Below are 20,201 nucleotides of genomic sequence, written 5' to 3' on the forward strand. Positions count from 1 at the left end.
CGTAGTAGTTTGTTCCTGGATGGAGATGATGGACCATTCCATCTCCTTGCTACGACGTTCCACACTCGCGTTCGTGAAAAATTAGAATTTTTGCCATTAGAGTCAAGTTTTTACAGTTAATTATTAATTAATAGAGTCATTGTAATTTTTTCTTAAAGTAAAGTCGAGTCATTGTATTTTTTAAAAGTAGAGTCAATGTTTTCATTTCAGAGTAGAATCAAGCCCTTTGCATTTTCTATTTTTATTTTTATTTTTTTTTTTTCGAATTAAAGTCAAGCCCTCCCTCTTTTCATTTTAAATTAAAGTCGAGCCCTTGCATTTTTCTTATTAAATTAAAGTCGAGTCATTGCATTTCCTCTTTTAAATTAAAGTCGAGTCATTGCATTTTTTCTTTTTAAATTAAAGTCGAGTCCTTGCATTTTAAAGTTTTAAAGTAGAGTCTTTTCTTGAAGTAGATTTTTAGTTACAAAAATAGAATCACGCTCGTTAAATATTGTGTGGATGTTTGTGGCCTGCAGCAGCATTGCACTCAGGAGTGCATTTGGATACCCAAGCATGTTGATTTTTAATTCAGAATAATCATATTTTTTTCTCTTTCATGTTCATAATTTCATAATGCGTATGTATATATACGAGATATATGCATATTTCAATGTCAATGTAGCTCTACCACGAGTTGCAAAATGACTCTTATGTGGTAATCATTATCGTTATCATCTCCTTTCTCACCCTCATTATCTTTTTGCAATATGATTCTGATTATTCTGATTAATCCGATTAATCTGATTATTTTGATTATTCTGTTTATTTTGATTATTCTGATTAAAAATCTACAAGACTTGATGACAAATCAAAATGCCTGCATTCAGGAATGCAGATGAATATATAAAATAGCAGCCAGCACTCAGGAGTGCATATTAAAATATGTCAAGGGTATACATTTTTATTCCAAAATTATCAACAAATGAATATGAGATGAACGACATAATAAATATATATGAAAGAGAGAGAAAAAGAGGGAGAGAGAGAAAGAGAGAGAAAGAGGGAGTATTTTTATTATATATATGAAAGTTTCATAAGAAATATTAAAAAGATATAATGAATGATACAAAGATTATTAATAAATGTTTATGCATATTTGAAAGAAATATAAATATTTTTTGGAATAAAAAGTTATACGTTTGGTATATAAATGAAACAAATAAAATGGCTTGTTTGCACTCAGGAGTGCATATGAAAGGTTTACAGTAAGTACATAATTGCATTCAGGAATGCAAATGAACAAATTGTAGTAAGAATATACATTTCATATTTGGAATAATCAAAAATGAATGAATGCACTAATAAGGATACTTAATGAAGAAAATATATAAATACGTCGAACTCTGTTGATATTTTTTTTAATATACGATATTAAACTTATCTAACAATAAATAAATAAAATTTCATTTTATCCCATATATGATAATTGAATGATATTTAAATAGTGCAAATGAATTAAAAAAAAATTTGAATTATTCCGATAAGTTATGTATAAGTCTTGCTAGATGAATGAAACGACATAAATGGCAGCCAGCACTCAGGAGTGCATATTAAAATATGTCAAGAATATACATATTTATTCCAAAATTATTAACAAATAAATATGAGATGAAAGACTTAATAAATATATATGAGAGAGAGAGAGAAAGAGAGAGAGAGAGGGAGTATTTTTATTATTTATATGAAAGTTTCATAAGAAGTATTGAGAAATAATGAATGATACAAAGATTTATACGTATTTAAAAGAAATATGAATATTTTTTGGAATAAAAATGCATAAATCTTGGTATATAAATGAAGCGATTGAAATGGCTTGCCTGCACTCAGGAGTGCATATGATAAGTTCACAGTAAGTACGAACTAAATGAGCGAAATGAAAGAAATGGCAGCCAGCACTCAGGAGTGCATAAATATGTCAAGGGTATATATTTTTATTCCAAAATTATCAACAAATGATTATGAAACAAGAGAATTAATAAGTATATGAATATATATATATATATATATATATATATATATATATATAAAAGAGAAAGAGAAAGAGAGAAAGAGGGAGTATTTTTATTATATATACGAAAGTTTCATAAAAAATGCTAAGAAGATATAATGAATGATATAAATATTATTAATAATTGTTTATGAATATAAGAAACAAATATAATTATTTTTTGGAATAAAAATACATAAGTCTTGGTATATAAATAAAGCGATTAAAATGGCTTGCCTGCACTCAGGAGTGCATACGATAAGTTCACAGTAAGTACATGCCTGCATTCAGGAATGCAGATGAAAATATAATAGTAAGTATATACATTTTTTTTCTGAATGTTCAAATATAAATGAATGTATGCACTAATGAAAGTCTATAATACATAATAACTACAATACTACAAATACTACAATACTAAAATAAATATTTAAATATTTCAGCTTTATGATATTATTTACAAGAAATAAAAGTTATCTAAATAAAAAATTTAATTTCATTCCATATATAATAGTTGATTTATATTTAAATGGTGCAAATAAATAAAAAGAAAATTTGAATCATTCTGATTAGAAATGTATAAGTCTTGCTAAATGAGCGAAATGAAAGAAATGACAGCCAGCACTCAGGAGTGCATAAAATATGGCAAGGATATACATTTTTATTCCAAATTTTTTGAACATGATTATCAAATGAAAAAGTTTCTAAATATTTCAGAGTAATAATAAATAAGTATTTTTATATTATATATATGAATGATATTATATACACATATATGAATAATTCATAAGAAATATGAAGAAATAAATAATGGATGATGTGACAATGATTTTTTAAGAAATGTTTATGCATATATAAAAGAAATATTATTATTTTTTGGAATAAAAACGCATAAGTCTTGTTATATAAATAAAAAGGCTGTCCCACACTCAGGAGTGTGGATTAGAACAGGAACAGGATTGCATTCAGGAATGCACCTGCATTTCCAAGCATATAGATTTTTATTTTAGAATAATTATAAATTTTTTATAAAATTGTTAATGAATAATTTTCCTTTTATCTTTTATATATACGAGATATATACATACTTCAATATCAATACTGTTTACCACGAGTTTTACAACTTACTACTTTTACTAATTATATTATTTTATTGATTATTTTATTATTAATTCCATAATTATTCTATTGCTAATATTATTCTGATTAAAAATCTATAAGACTTGATGAAGAATTAGGTTTCGCAATTGGCTGCATTCAGGAATGCACATGCGAAAAAAAAGTGTTTGTTAAAGCCGACAGTAATTGTCAAGTAATTATATAAAATAAATTAACGAAGTATATTTGTTAAAAAATAAATTCATAGAAATATGAAAAAGATAAGAATATATATTTAACATATGTTATATTGTTTTTAAAGAATTTGTATTGATTTGTAATTTATTTAATTAATTAATGTATTAAATTTGTATTTAATACACATGGTTCTGAAATTATAATAATTAAAATGAAATTATAATAACAAGAATATAAAATGAATGTATTTAATACACATGGTTCTGAAATTATGAAAGTGTACTACTATTTTTTGTTTTATCATAGTAATAAATTAAAAAAGTGTCTTGTAAATGATGTAATATATACATCAGACACTTGATGTAACTGGATACTACGCGTTAATATTAAACGTTTTAAAATATGATATTGTATCTATTGATTAAAAATACATTTGATCTCGATATGGTTGCGATTATGGCGGTATACAAAATTGCGTATGCATTTTGTAAAATAATATAAGAAACAATATATTTTGCTCTTTTTTAATCGCGATTTTAATTTATCTCTTGAATACTTTTGAATATACACATTTCTTTTTTTTCATAATGTATCTTGAACAATTTCCCAATATATTTTTTTAACCACTTCATTGTATTTAATCTTGTTTATTGTTTACATGTTTATTGTATTTAATTATTGACAACATTTTTCTCATTTTGTACTTATACATCTATAAAAGACATATACAATATATACTTTAACTTAAAAGCTAAACAAATTTTATAATGCATCGAGAATTTTAATGTACTTTTTTTTTCTTTTTTTTTTTTTCTTTTATTTCTGATTAAAAATGCAAAATCTTGTTATTATTCATGTATGCTTCCATTGCTTGCTAAAGTCATAATTTATATTTATTAAATTTTTAAAAATGGAAGTTTTCGGCCGCGTAGTTATAAGATTTTATCTTTCCACACATGCCCTTTTTATATAGTTATCTGTTACAGGATATTTCATAATTATTAAATATTGGATTAAATTAAGATCAAGATACGAACTATCAAGTGACCATTCGTAAATACCCTTCCATTATTGGATGCAAACAACAGTACAAATAATAATATAATAAGGTTTGTAATATATATGGCATAAGATAAATTAATAAAAATTGTAAATGCATTATAAAATTTTAATGTTTCAGCTGTTTCAGATGTTCCAGTTCACTGAAAGTTAAGAAATTAAGAATAGAATGTAGACAAATGGGAATTTGATAAACGAGTGATAATGGACGAATTTTTCGACGATCATCGATGGTATTTTTAAACAAACAAATTCTTTTTTTATTCATTTGGAATTTTCAATAATATTTTTAATTAATCAGAACAGAATTTATGTTTCAGGAAGCACCATATAACTTCCAAATTCAAAGTTCGTATTTCACTGTTTCTGTAATCTCATTGAGTAAAATAATTATTCATTCACATATTTAATTGCCATATATTTTCAGATAATAATAATATGTTATTTTATGTTCACAGATATCTTATATTAGCTGCTGATTTTTGATATGAGATTCACATATTATTATTTTGATTGTGCATATGAAATTATGAAATACTTCAAATGTTTTATATTTACAGGTTCGCCATTGGTTTGTTATATGAAATTTATATATTATTTTGATTGTGCATTATTTAATTATAAAATGCTTTAGATATTTTCTGTTCACAGGTTCGTTGTCAATCTATTATGCCGACTTCATACGTTACTTTGACTTGGCATATCAAATTATAAAATGCTTTAGATATTTTCTGTTCACAGCTTTGCTGCCAACCTACCATGTGGAATTGATATATTATTTTGATTGTGCATATTTAATTATAAAGTGTTTTAAATGTTTTATGTTCACAGCTTTGCTGCCAATCTATTACATGGAATTCGTATATTATTTTGACTGTGCATATCAAATTATAAAATGTTTTAAATGTTTCCTAATTACAGGTTGAAATTTATACATTATTTTGATTGCAGGAATATAATAAGATAAAACATATAATATGATTTTATCTTTATTGTGAGAATGTTTCTCTCCACATTCTTATTTATCAATGTTTAGTAATTTTATGTTTCAGTTTCATCATGATCATCGTCAAGATATTTCAAGATTAGATTCGGAATAGAGTATCAAAATTAAGGTCTCTCTTCCTTAATCGGGTAGGTAGGTCGATATCAAACGCTTCATAAATTTTCATCCAACTTAAATTTGTTGGAAAAAAATTGGTGATTCGTTTCGCGATTGCCTTTGCTTTTGCTTTGTTTTTCTAAATTAATTAAATTAACTAAATATTGTTATTAAAAGTAAACTATAAATATATGTTGTCATTATTAAAGGTAAATTATATTAGCAGTAGAGTCATAGCTCGTGGGTCTCCGTAAGCAGCAACCTCCAAGTGGTGAGACCCGGGCAATCGATATTAGTTGCGATTTATTAATTATATATCAAATGTAACGCAAGTACTGTCGAGCTAATGGCTGCATTTAAATTCAATAAAAAGCAAATCAGAAAAGAAATTGACATGTGTTCTATGATGATTTAAATATCTTTCGAAATTATTTAAACTACAATTCAGCGTGAATTCCTCTTGTCTCTCCGCGCGTGTGTGTGTTTGTATTCTTTTAAACGCTCGAAGAAGCGTGTAACGTTTTATGTCATAATTATAGCGATACCGATCCGACCAAGGGAAAATTAGTCATCGGCATCACCTCGAGCGTTACTTCAGACTTTCACCTGAGATCATTAAAAGAAAGAAGAAAAAAAAAAGAAGGGAAGGAAGAGTACCAAGAAAGAAAATTTGAGCATCTCTCAAGGAGAACACTTACAGAACTCTACTTTGCTCCTTTTACCTCGACGTCGACTTTACTACGAGTCGGTAGTACGACAACTTCGTTATCGTACAAACTCAAGTTGGTATAGTGTTACTTTCGACGATTACGTCGAACGTAATACGATCATTCGTAAAAGGCGACGAGTACTATACCGCGTAATCCCCTTTATGAAACCGGCCGATATCTCAAATTTCACAAACACAGAAGTCAACGTCCCACCCTCTACTCTTTAACGTTTAATTCCTTGACGATATTCGAGGCGAACCTTCGATCGAATTTTTTTCTTCCCGTCTCTCTCTTTCTCTTTCTTTCTTTCTTTCTTTCTTTCTTTCTTTCTTTCTCTCTTTCTCTTTTTTTCTCTCATTCTTTCCTCGAGGCCGCCCTCGCCTTTTTCTCCTGCATTGGAGGCCACGTATGCGCATGTAATGCAACAGGAAGAAACATCGATATCGTAACGACACGTTCGGCTCGTCTCGGTGAAGAAACGTCGCTTCGAATTTTAACTTCGTCAACGATCTGGTACCAACCACTTCTTTTTGTTAATTTTATTACTTCGATTTGTTATGTACCTTTTATTCGTTAATTGTATGTTAGCTTTTGACGAATGTTAATATTGGATATAGCAAGTGTTTCAATATTTTTTGATAGTTGTTCGTTCAATGTACCTTAATTCGAGTATAATACTAATAAAACGTTGGAGATACCTGTTAAAGTTAAACTATCTTCGGTCGGCCTTTGCATTTTGCATTTAGTTTATTCTCATCCGGTATTGAAATTTATCGGACGCACCATATAAGCGCGGAGAAAGGCGCGTCGGGAGGAGAAAGTAAAGATATCGACAACGGTAGTCGTAAGTATGCGAACTCTATTACGCCAAGGACATCATAAATATAAAGAAGAAAAAGAGATGGTTGATATAAAAGAAACAGAAAGAAAAAAAAAGAGAAGGGAAGATAAAAAGAAAAAGAAAGAGACAAAGAAAGAGAATTAACTTGTTAACTTAGTTATTGCAGGAGAATTTTTACACGTCGATTATTAATGGAAAATATCGCGACAAATATTATTACTTTGAATAAAATCGATAGATGAAATTGGAAATAATAATACTGACAAAAACAACGATAATAACAAAGACAATAATTGAATGTTATTTTGGTGTATTCGAGTTGAATGTTGGGTTCGCAGAAAGTAAAGGTACGTTCCTGAACGATTCACGTACCGTTTCGTCCATACTCGATAGGTTTCCTCATTCACGTTCCTTCGAGAGTAGTATCGTATTCACTCTCCTTCTCCAGAGTTGTCGAGGTACGCTACGAATGCGAAACGACCGTGTGGATTCGCTCGAACGAACGTGGACTTTACTATCGAACTCTCGATTTTCCACGATAGAGTGCAGTGATCGATAACACTCCTTAACGGTGTACAAGTTATACTAATTGCACTACGCTCCGGGGAAACCTTTCGATTCGATACCCAATTATGGTTTTCCCAGATGGGGAGAGAGAGAAAGAGAAAGAGAGAAGTGTAGTTTAAGTACTATCGTTGCTCTTTCGATATTAATTAGTATTTGTATATCTGTATTAGTGTCTATCAAATTAAACGGAATGCTTAACTCTTCGATGCATGCATGATTTATATCTGCAAAAACTTTTACGAAATAAATGTCTATCGTATCGGCTGTTAAAAGTAAATGTTACGGAAGAAAAAATAGCAAAAAATAATATATTATCGCGATTCTTGCCATGAAATTATCGCAAGCATGTATGAGTTTTAAGTGATCTTTTTCATCGACATAACTATACTAAGAATTGGATTCGTCGATTCGATCAGTTTTTACAATATCCTAAACTTCTGAATACTTTGAAACGATCGCGATCAAGTAAGGACATTACTCGGACTCGAAGAAAAATAAGAGCAGCGTAGAATTTAGAGTTTGGGACGTAAGGTCAAAAACACGATTCATCGTCAAGCGAAGGATCCAAGGAATGTTGCCTTTCACTCGGAGTATTTTATCGCACCGATTGACTTTTATCCTTCTAATAATTATACAAACATGGTGGATAACTCGCCATCGGCAAAGTACTTATTAAAAGGTAACACTTTGCTGATCAGGAACGATCTTTTCCACGAAGGTATGCGTAATAAGGAAATGGCAAGGAAGATTGAATCGCAAAACTCAGGTTTTGTCGAGGAGAAGAAAAGAAATGAATAAAAAGAGGACTGTGAAGATAACGATACCTTGAGAAAACAGCGTCCAACGGGCATATCCTCCGGCACGGTGGCATTGTAGAGCGGCTTCTCGAAGATGGGTTCGTTGTCGTTGAGATCGTGAACCGTAACGCGAACTGTAGCACTACTGCTGAGAGGTGGACGTCCAGAATCAGTGGCTACAACGATGAGAATAGGAGCTGGGTCTGCTTCGCAATCGACGTGGCTGATCGTACTGATCAATCCTGAGATCTCGTCGATGGCGAACCAAGTGGAGTTACGTATCGAGTATCTCACTGCTGAATTGGCACCTTCGTCCAAGTCGGTTGCGAGAACTCGAAGGACCGAGGTACCTGGCTCGGAGGCTTCGAGGAGATGAGCCTCGTAGGTGTCACGTTCGAATTTTGGCGCGTTATCGTTAACGTCGGTGACTAGTAGCTTGAAATTACGAATCGCTCTCAAAGGTGGTGTACCAGCGTCCGTAGCTTCAACCGAAAGTTCGTAAACGGGCTTCTCCTCTCGATCGAGCGGTCTCTCGACTACGACTAGGTAGATTATGTTATCTCTTGTAGCCAAACCGAAATGTCCTTCGCCACCGGTCAACGTAACCGTCGCGTTTGAATATTCTGTCCTCGAGTCTGGATCACTGACCGATATCCTTGCGACGAACTCGCCCGGTTGAGCGCTCTCGCTGATCTTAGGTGTGGCGTCGTCCGAGAGAAAGATCACCGTGATCGCCGGTTGATTGTCGTTGACGTCGGTGACACGGACGGACAGGAAAGCGCTCGCTTCGAGCGGCTGGGCACCCCGATCTCTCGCTACGATCACCAACTCGTGACGATCCTTCGACTCGAAGTCCAACGCCTTGTTCACGTAAACCATACCGCTCTCCGGATCAATACGGAACATCTCACCGCGATCGGATTGTCTACGATTGATCGAGTACTCGATCCGACCGTTTTCACCGGCATCGGCGTCGCTCGCGTTCACGGCTAAGACCGGCGTGCCGACGGTCGCGTTCTCCGGCACGCTCGCCGCGTACCGAGTCTGATTGAAGATCGGCGGATTGTCGTTGACGTCCTGCACCGTCACGTTCACGTGCAGCCTCGAGCGTAACGCTGGCGAGCCCCCGTCGAGAGCCTCGATCACGAGACGGTAGTTGGAGCGAGCTTCGCGATCCAACGTTCCGCCGTTCTGAAGATCCAGATAGAGAACGCCGTCGCGACCGCGATGCTGCGACAACCTAAACGCCTCGCCGTCGTTACCTGAAACGATCTCGTAACGTTGCGTCGAGTACTGACCGAGATCAGGGTCTTTTGCCGGTGGCAATGCACGTTTCGCGTCTCTCGGTGAATTCTCTGGGAACTCAACGTCGACCCGATCCACAGGAAAGGTCGGTGCGTTGTCGTTCTCGTCCAACACCTTTACCACAACCTTTACGTTCTGCGGTAAAGAGACCAAAGTATAAGAAGGCCTTGTCTCGCGATCCAATGGCACCCTGGTCTTTATCTCGCCCGTCGTTTGGTCCACCGTCAGATCAGCGTCCACTGCTGATCCCGAGACCGAAACTACCAGATACGGAGGGTTCTCCGCGTCGATGAAGCCCACCCTGGTGCCTGGCCGAGCGTTCTCGGAAACCTCGAAGCATCTGACCAGCTCGGACCGCGTGCCCGGGGCGAGGCTCGCTCCCAGGACGAGGAACAACAGTAGCAGGTGCCTTACCGGCCGCATCCTGGCCTCCTCCCGGCCTCCTCCTGCTAACCGCCTCTATCTCTCTCTCTCTTCTCTCTCTCTCTCTCCTCTCTCTCTCTCTCTCTCCTCTCTCGCTCCTTCTACTCTGCTCTACACTCCTCTCTCCTTTTATTATCTCGACCCTTCCATTCTCGGACCGATCCTTCAACGACGGTATATCCTCCTCTTCCTCGCTTCCCTCTTCTTCTCCAGGATCTTCCACCTTGTCTAGCTCCCACCTCCGACTACTCCAAACTCCTCCCTCTCTCTCTCTCTCTCTCTCTCTCTCTCTTTCTCTCTCTCTATCTATCTCTATCTCTATCTCTATCTTGATTTCTCTCGATCTCTCTTGATCTTCCTAGATCTCCTTTCTATCACCTTTCCAGTCAAATTTTATCACCCACCAGCACCAACCACCAAACACAATCACCTCATCTCTCTTTCTCTCTCGATCCTCCTTCGTCCGCGACGACTCGACACACACTTTCCGACGAACCTCTTTTTCCAGCATAAAATATACAACTGCTTTACCCTATCATCCGTACTCACTGTCACCGAGCATATACGCGCCGCGAGATATCGTACATTCCTCGCGTTAGATCCACCGACGATAACCGGATGGTCAACAAGACCGGTCGCGAACCTGGCGCGATCCTTTCGCTTCTCCTCCGCCGCTCGTCATCTCGTACCAGCTTTGCGTTCCGTTCTACCTGGTACGAGGAACGTCCGAGACGATGCTCGGCTTATCCAACGGCGCTTGTATCATAGAAAAGGATCCAGGCTCAAGCGGGAGTGAACGACCGAAAGGATCCAGGGTCGTGTCTGCTCCTGAACTCGCACGAAACCGCTCACTCGCGACGAGATAGCCGATACAATAACGATACGAAAACTGCGATTTCCGCGGCTACCGATCTCTTTCTTTGCTTTCTCTTCTATGGACTTTTTTAATAGGACCGGACTATGTCCACGATGTGCGTCTCGATCGTATATCTTTTCGTAACACCTTAACTCCTTGTACGTGTAAGAATATAACTATACATATATATATATATATATATATATGTATATATACATACGTACATACATATATATATATATACATATACACACGTTCATACATACGTATAGATATCCGCGAGAAAAACCGGTCACAGTATATAAAATAGAAGAGAAGCTCGATCGACGCCGTTCCTTCGATCTCTTCCAATAATCCCCGCTCGCGAGAAGGCAAGAAATCCGCTCGTATTCGGTCGAACGAAACGCGACGATTCGCGGGCACGAGGTGTCGCGTTGTTCGGGCCAGCGTCCGTTCCGCGCGGCTTCGAGGTTAGGCATGCACTGACATGGCGGCACCTGCAAGGCCTACCCTTCCCCTGACTCGACCAACTCGGCTGCCTCAGTCAGGGGGACCCGGCTGGACCCGAGCGGCGGCCATCTTGGAGAGGGGAGCGCACTCCGATACACTCGGGGCCTGATACACTCCGGGCCCAGGCATTCAACGCGCGGCACGGCAGCGAGCACCTAGACTCTACTATACTCTTTCTCTTTCTCTCTCTCTCTCTCTCTCTCTCTCTCTCTCTCTCTCTCGCTCTCGCTCTCTCTGTTCTTCGAGCTCACGCGCGCGCGCACGCTCTCTTCTCCCTTGTCCTCTCTCTACCTCCTTGCTACCTACCTACCTGAGCGCCCGGTATGCGAGGAACTGACTTACCGTCGGCGCTCATTCCGCGCTCGGCCATACGAACCTCCTGTACGCCCGTGCCAAAGGTCCTGGAATTTCGTGACGTGACGAGGAAAGCGACTCAGGGAACGCGCACTCTTCTCTTACACCCTCCTTCCGACGACGCTCTCATTTCTTTCCAGCTCCGATCTCTTTTCCGATCTCTCTGTTTATTCTCCGTAGATTCCTAACTTTGAATTTATTTTTATTTTCTCTTTCTTTCTCTCTCTCTCTCTCTCTCTCTCTCTCTCTCTCTCGTACGATGGTTTGATAAAGTCGAGAAAAAAAATTGATTTAATTCGAATAAGATACATGGAAAATGTTTTTTAGTAAGCACCTCCAACTCGATCATGATCGATCGTGAACAACGTCGTCGTGACCGCATTGAGATACGTGAAACCAATGCCAGGATTCTCTCTATCTCGAAAGGAATTCGACCTCGCTTGCGGTGAACATACCCGCCAACTTTCCGCGCGTATCGCGTGATTTAACATCTTTCTTTCTTTCCTACGCGAGCGCGAGGATATCGAGTAAAATTTCCCCGTCCAATCTTGATTTTTATTTCTTCTTCTTCCTCTCCTTCTTTTTCTGCTGCTTCTTCTACTTCTTCTTCTTCTTCTTCTTCTTCTTCTTCTTCTTCTTCTTCTTCTTCTTCTTCTTCTTCTTCTTCTTCTTTCTGAACATCGAAATGCCAAACTGGAAATGGTACATGTCACGCAGAATTGGCTAGCGAAAAATGACGATATCACTTCAATTTTTTTCCCCTTTTTTTTCTTTACTTTCCTTTTCTCTCTCTTATCTCTCCAAAGATGAACGATCCACAAAAATATCATTTATGTAATGATATCTAGGTGCGTGGCATCGACCGCGCGAAAACAGGCCAGAACGAGAAAAGAAAAGGAGAAGGAAAAGAAGAAGAAGAAGAAGACGACGAAGACAAGATGGAAAGGCAGGAGGAGGAAGAGAAGGAGGAAGAGAAGGAGGAGGAGGAGGAGGAGGAGGAGGAGGAGTAGGAGGAAGAGGAGAAAGAGGAGGAGGAGGAGAAGAAGATCCATCGGTTCCGTCGGACAGTGCGACGTGTCCCGAGGGTCGAGGACCCTTGGACTCCTCTACCTGACTCTACGAGTAGGCAGATAAATCCGCCGCCTACTACTACTCGCTACGGACAATGCGCTCGGGACGGTGCATCATCGTTCGTATTGTTTGCCCAAGCATCGAGTGCACGGCCTGATCTTTTGCAGGTGCTGGAAGCAGGAATGAGTCTCGACCTCGAAAGTACGTTGTTACGCATACCCTATTTACTTCCCGGAAATTATCCCACCTATACGGAAGCTCTCTTTTTAATGATAAAAAGTCAGAAACAATTCAATAATAATAATAATAATAATAATAACAATAATAATGAGGATGAGGATGATGATGATGATCATGATGATGATAAGATGAGAAAACCTTAGGTCGATTTTTATGCCTTACTGATTCATAACCAAGATAAGAACTTACTTGTGAATTCGTCTTATTAATTTAATGATTCGATGCTAATTGAAAGAATTATTAATTTTATTATATCATATTATCATGTTATGTATGTATTTTCGTTGTTTTAATTTGATTTTCGGAAAGTATCAACTCTTCTTGTCTGAAAATCGATCAATGCCTTTTCTGACGACTGACGAATCCCTGCAAGATGTAAACGAACGTAAACCAAAAGAAATATGTATATACCGAAAAGGAGAAAAAAAGATAAGGAAAAGAAAAGGAACGAAGGAAAAAGTATCATCGTCGTTCGTTACGTAGTAAATTTTCTACGGTGATGCGCAGCTTCGTCCGAGTACCGTCAAAATCCATTTAGGATCGTCCGCAGAAATCCATAACGCGGCGAAAGCCTTTGGTAATAACACGGTTCCCGAGGTTCCTTCGATTTGGCCACAGGCCCCCGTGTTGGAAATCACGTTACTTCTCAGGAACATGAAAGTAAATTATAATGGCACGCGAATCGGCCAAGTCCTTTCACTCGAAACTCAGCAATTTTCTGATCTCTACGGTGTTGTCTCTCCTCGTGCAGTACAATAAGGCTTCCGTCGAAAGGTAGAAAACTTTCCAATTGAAATACCAAACTATCGGACTGACCTATCGAACCTTACCTTTGGTCGATTCCAATCATCGATATGTTTTTCCTGTCCGATGTAAAATCGGACATTGGCAATGTTCCCATTAAAAGGAGGAATACAAATTTGTTGAAAAAAAAAAAAGGAAAGAGAAAGAAAGGAGAAGAATCATCGATGTGATTGGAAGTATCTTTTTATCGTATTTTTTCTTGGAAAAAGAAAATAAAAATACGACATTTTCATTTCGATTAGAGAGGAAAAGTTTTTCCTACCTCGAAAAATTCATCGTTTTCTTGGAAGATCAGAAAGAATGGAAAACCCCGAAAAATCTTCCATTATTTACCTCTCTTTTCGAATCAATGCCTTCGAATCAACACCATTTTTCTTTCTCGACCTTTTCTTCCTCTGATCTTCGACCGCCGAAGCAAAAGTGCCACCATTTCGTCTTACCCTTCTTCTTCTTCTTTTTCTTTTTCCTCCTCTTTCTTCTCTCTCTCTCTCTCTCTCTCTCTCTCCCTCTCTCTTTTTCTTTTTCTCTGTCTCTTTCTCTTTCTCTCGTGAACCAAAAGTTTCCACGAAATCTTTCCATCGTACACCAATTTCGGCGCGACGTGGTGGCACGGTCGCTAGAAGAAAATTACAGAGTCCGTGGATAACACAGAAAGAAAGAGAGAGAGAGAGAGAGAGAGAGAAAGAGAGAGAAGAACGGTGCGATAATCTGAGCCCGTAGAAAGGAAAGGACCTCGCTGTCGGTCTTCGTCATTAAGCGAAATGATTACCGACTACGACGACCACCTACACTAACAACAAATTCTTCAAGGTTGCTGCTCACTGAAGCAAAACCTTGAATGCAAAGCTTTTTCCTAAAAATTCGAAAAAGGAAGTCGCGAATTTGGTTTCTTTAACAATGTTGTCTCTCATTGATCATCGATCACGAGAATAGGAAGACAATGGAAGACAAGAGAAAAAAATGGCGGCGAGAGAAGAGGAAGAAGAAAAGGAGTAATAAGTCGCTTACGAAGACACGATAAGTCTCTCTCTCTCTCTCTCTCTTTCTCTCTCTTTCTTTGTCTTGCTCTACCCGAAAGACCTGAGAGAACGTGATCGAGTTACGAGTTTCAAATGTCCGCAGTAGTCGTTACTGCCTCTAGAGTTTCGCGCTCGATGCTCGCTCGAATTTCCTAAAAATCTTATTCAGAGAGACGAAGAGCGAAAGGAGGACATATTCCGGTAGAGTCCCTCAACGTAGAGAACCTTCCTTTTCGACGATTGTATGAGGGATCACGTTCGTGTCTTTGGTATCTTCTGACTTGGAAAGTCTTTGCTTTCTAACACGAGCTCTATTTTCAAACCTAGAACGTGTACTTACATGCATACTTACTTGCCACGATAAGAAGAATAGGGAAAAGGATTGGCAAGAGTTCTAACTCGTGGAGAAATGTGAAAAAAGAAGAAATAGAAGAAGTGGAATGGTAAAAGACGAAAGTCTTTGTCATCGATCGATAGATCGATAGATCGCGTTCATCTTTGACGACTTTTGAATTGGAAAGTCTTCGCTTTCTAACAGTTCTATTTTTATTAAATCTCAGAATGTATATGTGTTAAATGATAAGGAAAAAAAATGAGAAGAAACATTGGAGTTCTAGCTCGTGTATAAATGTAGAAAAAGGAACAAGAATAAAAATGAAAAGAAGAAGAAGAAGATGAGGACGAAGAAGAAAACGAAGAAGAAGAAGAAAAGAAGATGAAGACGAAGAAGAAGATGAAGACGAAGAAGAAGAAGAAGAAGAAGAAGAAGAAAAAGAATAAGAGGAAGAGTAGGAGGAGGAAGAGGAAGAGGAAAAAGACGAAGCTTTATCGAAGCTGCGACGAGTTGGGTGCAGCGAAAATTGGTTAGTGGTGGGGGTGATGGAGACCAGCCGCATAATGACAGGGTGCCTCGCGCCAAGGCCCCGCTAACGAACCGGCCCACAGGACCCTTTGGGTCCGGGCTAGGAGACGACACTGTATTATTTTACCATTTCGAGGGTCGGAGGCATCATCAGAAATCATCGCCGAATCCATATAATCAGTAGACGGTTACGTGCGGCCATGATTTTAAGAGCGGAAGAAAAGGACGATGGCGAGAAGGAGAAAGAAGAAAGAGGAGAACGAAGACGAAGAATAAGAAGGTGAAGCGGAGGAGGAGGAAAAGGACGAAGAGGACGAAGAGGAGGAGAAGGAGAAGGAGGTGGAGTGATCCTAATAACGAGAACGATGGTACGATGCAGAAAGCAGATCTCTCTTTCGTCCTTCCTCGTCGCAGAAAGAGGAGGAACTTTTCGACTTCTGGATCCTTGATACGAACTTATAGGACTCTCATTGCTGCTCGCTAATGACACCAGCGCGATAAAAAGCAAACCCTTCTCTTCTTTCCTCGTCGCCATCTTACACGAAAGGTGGACACCAACCAAGTCGCGGTTATACCTGCCTGAAAACGATTTTGAAGTAGGCTGAGAAAGGGGAGATACCGAGTGAGAAGCGTAGAAAAAAAGCACACGAATGCACTTAGCGATTCTCCGTACAAAATCGGTCCAATGGAAATGGAGGAAGTGATTCCAGGAGCTTTCTCTCTCTCTTTCTCTCTTTCGAACGGTCTCGAGCGAACTTCTCTTTTTTTCGTTTGGTACGATATCGTGACTCCTTTTACCATGATTTCTTCTCAAAAGAAAAAGAAAAGAAGGATGGATAGGTCATTCTCTCGATCCGTCTTCATTGATCAAAGCTTCGATCATCTAGATAACCAATCTAAAATATAAAACAGTATCTTTTTATTTTCTTTTTTTCTTTTTTTTTTTTCTCTCTTTGCTTTTGTACTTTAACCGGACAGCTATGATTCTTATCATTGTCTTAGTAAAACTTTAGGATTTATTTCAATCACCCTAGAGAACGTATACGATCTCTTCTCTTCTCTTCTCTTCTCTTCTCTTCTCTCTCTTCTCTACCCTACCAACGAGACCAAGATGAAATGATATATAATTCTTCGATATAATGTTCACGGGAAAGCTACGTCATGGACGATGCAACGCAACATACAACATACATGCATGGCGACTATATCGTGAAAGTTGATCGATAAAGATCTAAATGAAAGTCGTCGCGTAGCATAAGATATCTCTCGTATGCATATACATTACGATATATGTATGCATGTATAAGTACATATATGGATATAGATATATACATTATACGTATATACCTGTGTATATACTCTCTGAAGCTTCCTAGAGGAAGACACAGTCTTTCTGCCTCGAAGGAAAAGATAGAAAACGGTATTTTCTGCGAGACTCAAATATCAAACACGTTGGAAATTATCGTCCAAGAAATCTTATATGGAAGAAGATCAAGGGAAACACTGCATTTACGTTACGTCTCTTAACTTCAGCATGAGACATTTTTAAACGAAATCGAAAAGAAAAAAAAAGAAACAAGTTCATTTGATTACCTCGCCTTTCAACTATTTTATAATGTATTATACGAGCCAGTAATTATGAAAGTGGTCTACGTTATTTGAGATATTAAAAGATATATCTTATCTTACGTTCTTAATTACTACCGTATTCTTCAAATTATATTACATAAAAGGAATTATTTTTTTTTTTTTCAAGGATGAATATACTTGTTCTCTTGATCATTATAAAAGAATAATTTTTAAATAAATCAAATCCAAAGTATCAAATATATCGATACTGCATCGTCGATCGGTTCAATCCATTCTCGCGTCTTTTAATATTCTCCTGCGCCTATATAAACAAGTAATATATGACAATTAAAGTAATTATGCCGTACATTATATTTTAATTATGTCGAAGTATTAAAACGAAGTAATTAAAGCAGAAGTAAAAATTACAATTTCCGTTCGAATAGTTTATTCGGCTAATTGTAAGATGTTTTATTCTTCATGAAAGTGACGAATATAAAAAAGAAGGAAAAAATCGGAAAAGGTAAGGATGAGCAAGCTCTCTTAGAAACAACAAGTTTCAAGATCCCGTGGGAGTATATGGTAGAAAGATAGAATACGGGTCGATACACGTGAAGCAGTATCGACACGGCGAAACGCGTTATCTCGATAATTAGGTGCTTTCTCCAAAGCAAAGTATCGATGTTAAAGTCTCACGAACTGGTTTCGGAATTCTACGGTCCGTGTCAACGGCTCCGCTTAGAGATAACGTATTGACGGGTCGAGGTAGGCTCTTCTTTACGTTCTCTCTACCCTCTTTATTTTCCTTTTCTTTTCTTTTCGTCTAATCTATGCACGATATATCTACTAGCAGAACGTGTCTTCGCGTGGAGAGACCTCGATCAATCCTCTATCATATACATATATCTCGAAAAGCTGCTCCTCAATATTTTTCAAAATCAAATGAATTCTGTTCCAGTTTAGATTTATAAATTTACGGATAGTCGATTAACCGATCGTATAGGCAAGCAAAATTGTTATAAAGTCAATCGACTTGATCGTACGATTTAAATAGAAATCGAAATAATTATTCGATTAATTATCTACTCTTTCAATATCTCCAGTCTCTCGTTTTCAATCAAGAATTCTCTTGCAATTTGAAGAAAATAGAAAAAATTAGAAAAATTAGCTATGATTTTTGAATAAAGTATATGAGTAATATTTTACAGCTAATACTTCATCTTCGATTCTTTGTTGAAATTAAAGTCAGACCTTATTCCGAAGAATTTTTATCGGTAAGGAAAAGATCGCCGATCAAAAAGAATATTCGCAAAGATTTTTCAAGCTTCGAAGCAACGTAAATCGATTGTTCCAAACGCGAGTAATAATAATATAGAAACATTATGGCGTGGCCGTTCGCATTAGCCATTAATTGCTTCCCGCGGTATATTTCATGCGTTAGGTGTCATTTATGGAGAGAGAAACCCGCGTAGAGTCTCGATATCGCCTCTGGCACGATCGTTCGAAACTCCTCTCTCGCTCTTTCTGTCTTTCTTACTCCTGTCACGACGATTACGAGTCCTTTACTCTCTTTCACAGAAGAGACCATGGCATCCTACCTCTTTATAACGTTTCTAAGCGACTCTTGGCAGCCTCCAGGACAATTGCTTTTAACTTTAGACCTGTAACCCCGAACTTCTCGCGCTCCTAATGCCATTTGCTAAACGCGAATCATGTGGCTATATTTATAATAACGTTACTAGCTTGAGTAGACGATAGTAAAAGTCTATGATTCATGAAATTTCTCAAATTATTTCTCTCTCTCTCTCTCTCTCTCTCTCTCTCTCTCTCTCTTTCTCTTTCTTTTTTTTTCTCTCCTTCCCTAATTATAATTTGAATAATTGAAAATGATTGAAACTATATCACTTATATATAAATTTTCAATCTCCGATAATTAAAACAAATTTATTAATGTAATCTGCGATAGAATGTATAAAACATATCGCATTGTTATTAAATTTAATTAATGAAAAAATTATTTCATTGCTAAAATGATTAAAATTCGAATTATTCAAAATTGAAATCTTCCTACAATAAAATTGTATAACATTTATAAGAAAAAAGAGCAAATATAATCGAGTAATAGAAACTAGTGGTGAAACGCAGCAATTATTTTCGACTCAACAAAAAAAATTAAACAAATAAAATCTGAATAGATGTAATAAAATAAAATAAAATTTTGATACATTTAGTAATAATAAGACGATTTAATTTTGAAAAAAGTGCTTTATATTATCAAACAAAAAAAAGAAAAATAGTAATAATAGAGCGCTGTTTTACCGATCAATAAAATATTAACTAATAATAGTAAAACAATATTCATGGACCAACCAAAATCAGTCGATAATAATAGATTCCTGCTTTACTGGGAAAATCAAGTTTAAATTTATCGATAATAGTAGACGCGGTTTTACCGATTGAATTAATATGTCATTAAAAATAGATAACTATTTTATCAGCCGAGTTGAATCGAGAGTAATTTAAGGCTGTTCACCACTTTTAACTGGTAGCGTTAGTGACTTCAATGATAAATATAAACAACATGTCTATATTATTTACAATTATTACAACTCTAATACATAACATATAAAATATAATATATAAAAGATTATAATAGTAAGAATAAAAAAAGAATATTGAAAATCTAAACTATATGAATATACTTTACATATCTAAATCTAAATACATGAATACATTTTTCTGCGAGCTTCTCCAGTAAATTATTTTAGAATTCTTCTATAATTAATC

The 20,201-nt window shown here is 36.7% G+C and overlaps 1 protein-coding gene across 1 annotated transcript in view; it reads right to left on the bottom strand.

Annotated features, from left to right (window-relative positions):
* The window catches only part of LOC122633109 (protein dachsous), a 275,156-nt gene extending 264,723 nt beyond the window's left edge, over nt 1-10,433 (bottom strand). The window contains exon 1 of the mRNA XM_043820651.1: nt 8,429-10,433. Within this exon, the coding sequence (XP_043676586.1) occupies nt 8,429-10,129 (1,701 nt within the window). The 5' untranslated portion in view covers nt 10,130-10,433. The remainder of the gene's footprint in view (nt 1-8,428) is intronic.
* Nucleotides 10,434-20,201: the final 9,768 nt, after the last annotated feature.

The sequence above is a fragment of the Vespula pensylvanica genome, chromosome 11 (assembly GCF_014466175.1).
Source record: "Vespula pensylvanica isolate Volc-1 chromosome 11, ASM1446617v1, whole genome shotgun sequence".
Taxonomy (NCBI): Eukaryota; Metazoa; Arthropoda; class Insecta; order Hymenoptera; family Vespidae; genus Vespula; species Vespula pensylvanica.